This window comes from Temnothorax curvispinosus, unplaced genomic scaffold, assembly GCF_003070985.1.
Source record: "Temnothorax curvispinosus isolate PA1 unplaced genomic scaffold, ASM307098v1 QBEX01017200.1, whole genome shotgun sequence".
In the NCBI taxonomy this organism is placed as follows: Eukaryota; Metazoa; Arthropoda; class Insecta; order Hymenoptera; family Formicidae; genus Temnothorax; species Temnothorax curvispinosus.
The window spans coordinates 1-5,934 of NW_020226980.1; the positions used below are offsets into that span (position 1 = coordinate 1).

Consider the following 5,934-nt stretch of genomic DNA (forward strand, 5'->3'; position numbering starts at 1 on the left):
TCTGGATTATCGTCTTGTGCAGTGAATTGTGTTTCTTATGATCATATCGAACTATTGTAACAACGTTAGTTATATCTAACTACACCAACTTGAATTTTTGTTTAATAATTATTTAATAATAATTGTTTATTAATATTAATATTAATATAAATTTATTAATATTTGTTAATAATTATTTATTATTTCTAGAATAATCTTTATACTTGCATGACTAACCTGAACTAAATTGAAGTTTTTAAAGATATTTTATTTTAAATTATTACGCAGTCCGTTTAGTCTAATTATGAATGTGTATTTCAGTATGTTATAAAAATTGTATAATCCTTCTATATTATGAGCTTTGTATTTATCAAGATTTCCGCAGGTAGATTTCGAATGGGCAGTGAAACTAAACCGTTTTACTTTAAACTTGATTGGACTTTGGCCTAAGGTCGCACGAAATCCTCGGCAGAAATTAATGTGCAATTTTCGAGTGCTGGTAACTTTGTTGGGAATAATCAGCCTTCTTATTCCCTCTATACATTCCTTGATAAAAATTTTCGGAAACAGTTTGCTAATGTTAGATAATTTACAACTTACTTTACCACCTATAAGCTGCACGATTAGAATCATGATTTTTTGGTGGAAAAAAGAAGGTAGAGATCATTTGATCGTATTTATAAGCTATAAAAGTATGATAAATAACTTAAAGTCTTTAAATTAATATTAATAATTTTAAATACATATCGCATAATTCACTTACTTAAATGAAATTAAATCATATATATTTTTGTTTCTATATAGACAGTAGAACATGTATATTTATTAAATAATTCATTAGTTATTTTTATTTTAAATGTTTTTTATATTTCAAACATTACGTACATACATGTATGCATGATTTTTTTAAATTAAATATATACAACATTTAATTAAAATGTTTTTCAAAAATTTGATTTTGCTATATCTTTTGTACATAGAAATATTATAACAAATAATAATAAATTCATTATATATTCATTAATGATATAATTCATTGCATTAAGATTCGTAGATTACGGAATTAATATTTTTACTGATTTATAATTATAATATATTCTTTTTTAATTACGAAAACAGTGACATTGTTTCAAATTTTTGTTGAATTTTTTTCTGTGCCTTTTACTGTTTAAGGTTGAACTTAAGATATTTTAATTCAGCAACGCTGTAAATTGTTTACCTTTAAGCTGTTATACCGATTATGAATATGATCGCGAAGGATTGGATAAAGTTAAAAAGTGATCAAGAAAGAAGCTTGATGATTCGAAGAGCACAGACTGGACGTATAATTATTATTTGCTCCTACTGTGTAATGGGTTTAGCATGCTTCTTTGTCACAGTACTGCCTGCTTTTGGAATATCGATGAGACTCACTCCCAACATTACTGATCCAGGAAGGCCACTGCCTGTACAAACTCATTACATTTACGATATAACAAAAAGGCCACAGTACGAATTGACATTTATTAATCAAGCCATCAGTGTAGCTATCGCCATGACGGCCTATACTGCAATAGACAATTTTCTTAGTCTTCTGGTTTTTCATATATGCGGTCAGTTAGACATTCTCAAGAAATACTTGCAATATTTGGATAAAAACATAAATTATCACGAAGTTCTGAAATGCTGCATAGTAAAGCATATCCGTTTGCTTAGGTTTGTTTTCTGTAAGATATATAAGTATATAAAATCCATATTAAATATGTGATAGAATATATTTAATACATAAAACGTCTTTTATAGAGCTATTGATGTTATTGAAGATACATATAGCACAATACTTCTCTGCTTATTTGCATATTTTACGGTAACTTTTGCTTTCTATGGATTTCGGATGATTAGCGTAAGTATTTTGAAACTCAAAGTTTGGATAAGAAATCGTTTAAAAAAATTGACATAAATTAATAAATACATTAGTATTAAATACATTCTGATACAATATTATTATATTCACATGGCATGTTATTATAAAATTTCAAATTAGTGTTAATAAAATTAACTATGTCTTTTAATTTATTTCATAAATTAATTAGCTATTCGACGAAGGAAACGATATGTCCTTCGCTCACATGGTATATTTTGTTTCTGTCGTTTTTAACATATTTGCAAATATGTGTTTATATTGCGCTCTCGGTGAAATTTTGATGTCCCAAGTTAGTTGTATATATATTTTCTTTATGTGCAAATTAAATGTTGTATAATTAACTCTATAGTCACTATTATATGGTAATGACCAATTTCTATTTAAATGTGTAACAATGTATATAATAATTGATATGTAAAAGGGCTTTTGGTATTTTCAAGTGCAATGAAATATATCATGCGGCATTTAATAATAGATGGTACACCCTAAATCCAAAAATTGCAGAAGATTTGTTGTTCTTAATGATAAGAGGTTCTAAACCAATCTATCTGACTATTGGAAAAATTTCTCCTGTTACAATGGCCACTTTTTGTAGTGTAAGATATTTTAATGTTTGACTATTGCATTAAAATATTGTTTCGTATAACTGCAAATCTGTTAAAAATCATTATACAATGTACTACATTTTAATATATATAATTCAAATTTTTTATTTTAATCTATTTATACATATATGTACAATCTTAAATTTCGCAATTATATACCTAAAGGAAAGGCCAATAATCGAGCAATAATAAATGTTAAATTATGTACTTATTAATCACATATATGTACAATGGAACATCCATTATTGCTCGATTATTGGCCTTTCCTTTACCAATTGTTATATTTATACGAGCGTGCTAGTTTATTTTATTTAAATTTCTCATTTTAATCTATATATGTACAATCTTAAACTTTGCAATTACATATCTAAGCTCATGCTATTAATTTAATACTGTTAATTTAATCTGCAACCATTAAAATATATGTCTTTCAGTTTGTAAAAACGTCCGTTGGTTATATATCCGTTTTGCATTCAACAAAAAATTGATTTAAAAAATGGGAAAAATGTGAAGTTTCCTTTCTAAAATATTATGCAACTTTTCGTAGAATTATACTTTGGCTTAAGAAGTATTAATGTTATTTGCAAATAAATAAATTTTATTGCATTATTTGCGTGGAAAATTCTATTAAGTAATAATAAAACTTGTAAATTTAACTAAAATTAAATAAATTGTAATCTATAGATATCTGTTCTGATCATAATAAACATCCTGCATGCATAAAAATTTGGTTCATAATTTTAAAAATATCTCGTATGCAATTTATCAGATTTTTACATGCTTGTGATTATGTGTTTTATTTTTTAGTATTGTTTGTAGTCGTGAATGCTCTCGCGAGCGTATCTATACATAAGTCGATGGAAAAATACTTATGGCAATCACTATTATTATGAAATATCATTATTATAATGTTTAAATTCACTGTAGGCAGACGGATTATAGGAATTGCATCGTACAGAGACGTTTCCGTTTAATATGATACTGAAAGTAGCGAATTAATTCTCTTTCAATTTGTGGACCCAAATCTTCCCTAAATAGCAATTGTATGCATCGTAATAAAATCGATTTTGCGTGCGTGGGAATATGGCAGTACATATACGTGTCATCACACCCACGCTTATTCACTCGTTATCGAAGTTACTTCAGCGGCTACTTGGACGAACAAAAAAACAAGAAATGTTTTTAACTCTTTCGTTACTACGCAGACTACGATCAATTTCTACAAATAGATATGTAAGTACTTTAGTTATGGGACAATTTGTTCAATAATTTATGTTATAATGCTTCTAATACTTTCAAGTGTAATAAAATATATTATGCTACATACAGTAATAAATGGTACACCATGGATCAAAAAATCACAAAAGATTTGTTGATCTTAATGACAAGAAGCTCTAAACCAATTTATCTCACCGCCGGAAAAATATCTCCTGTCACAATGGCTACATTTTGCAGTGTAAGATAATTTCATGTTAAATTATAAGTATCATATTATAACCTCGTTTGGCATTACTAAACTTTTATTAAAGTTTATTGTGCAATCTGTATTATGTTTTAGTATCTAAAATTTAAATTTTATATTTTATGTATTCAAAATCTTGAACTTCACAGTTATTTATCTATTAAGTTTATATTGTTAAATAATCATATTTTTATCAAAATATATATTTTAATTAATAAAAACATCAGTTGGTTATATATCCGTTTTGCACACAACGAAAAGATGATAGAAAAAGTGAGGGAAATGTAAATTTTTTCCTATATTATGCAATTTTTTTGTAGAAAACTATAGTTCAACTATGCTATTATACAGCTATTAATATGTCACTTACAAATAAATATATATTTTAATGCATTAATTGAATGGAATCAACGGAAAATTTTCTTAATAGTGGTACAAATATAGAATTTAAATAAACTTAAGAAAATCGTTATTTAGACATACCTGTTTTTTCGTGAATTTTTGGCCAGGCTAGCTATTTATTTAAATTAACCATTTATTTTATATAATGTATTATTAAATCTGGATAACTTGATAAGAATTTAAAATATTTTAAAAGTTATTTATTTAATAACAATTATATTAAAGATACTTATAAAAACAAACAATACAATTTTTAAAAATTTATTGTGAAAAATTAACATCATTAGAGCAATGCATGATAAGCTCTATACTGTCTACTACTATAAAAAATAGTTATAAGCAGCAAAGGATTATAGAAGCCTGGAAATATAACTGGTGCACTTATGTACGTTTTTTCATCAAGCATATCCACTGGTTATCGTGCAATTTTTTACTCGCGCATGTTTCAATACTAGAAACTTGATAAAAATTCTAAACGACGGTAAAGGCAGAATATTTAAAATACTTTACTACAAGTTGATCGTTCGATACTTTCGAAAAGTGGTATAAGCATGCGCAAGAAACGCTCTTCGCGGCATAGGAGGTAACGTCGATTCATGAAAGAGGAACAGACGCCAGTCTTTAGATAGCATTGAATATGGAAAGTTCGAAATATGACGGATATCAAGGTGCCCATGGTTTTGATTATTGTAATTATATGTGAAAAGTATCTTAACGACGTATTTTATTTTACAATTGCATGCAATCAATGGTATCATTTATAATAATAATAATAATAATAATCTATACCTCATTTTGCACACCGTTAACAAAAAATCTGGATTATCGTCTTGTGCAGTGAATTGTGTTTCTTATGATCATATCGAACTATTGTAACAACGTTAGTTATATCTAACTACACCAACTTGAATTTTTGTTTAATAATTATTTAATAATAATTGTTTATTAATATTAATATTAATATAAATTTATTAATATTTGTTAATAATTATTTATTATTTCTAGAATAATCTTTATACTTGCATGACTAACCTGAACTAAATTGAAGTTTTTAAAGATATTTTATTTTAAATTATTACGCAGTCCGTTTAGTCTAATTATGAATGTGTATTTCAGTATGTTATAAAAATTGTATAATCCTTCTATATTATGAGCTTTGTATTTATCAAGATTTCCGCAGGTAGATTTCGAATGGGCAGTGAAACTAAACCGTTTTACTTTAAACTTGATTGGACTTTGGCCTAAGGTCGCACGAAATCCTCGGCAGAAATTAATGTGCAATTTTCGAGTGCTGGTAACTTTGTTGGGAATAATCAGCCTTCTTATTCCCTCTATACATTCCTTGATAAAAATTTTCGGAAACAGTTTGCTAATGTTAGATAATTTACAACTTACTTTACCACCTATAAGCTGCACGATTAGAATCATGATTTTTTGGTGGAAAAAAGAAGGTAGAGATCATTTGATCGTATTTATAAGCTATAAAAGTATGATAAATAACTTAAAGTCTTTAAATTAATATTAATAATTTTAAATACATATCGCATAATTCACTTACTTAAATGAAATTAAATCATATATAT

The 5,934-nt window shown here is 26.6% G+C and overlaps 2 protein-coding genes across 2 annotated transcripts; both read left to right on the top strand.

Annotated features, from left to right (window-relative positions):
* Positions 1-338: 338 nt before the first annotated feature.
* LOC112467366 lies at positions 339-3,019 on the top strand (the record flags this gene model as incomplete). The annotated part of the gene is made up of 6 exons (XM_025035957.1): positions 339-635; positions 1,206-1,674; positions 1,762-1,861; positions 2,052-2,213; positions 2,293-2,478; positions 2,922-3,019. Coding segments are annotated over 6 exons (1,268 nt in total), but the record flags the coding sequence as incomplete, so codon positions are not given.
* Positions 3,020-4,938: 1,919 nt separating this feature from the next.
* On the top strand, positions 4,939-5,838 carry LOC112467367 (the record flags this gene model as incomplete). The annotated part of the gene is made up of 2 exons (XM_025035958.1): positions 4,939-5,019; positions 5,532-5,838. Coding segments are annotated over exons 1-2 (322 nt in total), but the record flags the coding sequence as incomplete, so codon positions are not given.
* Between the last annotated feature and the right edge of the window lie 96 nt (positions 5,839-5,934).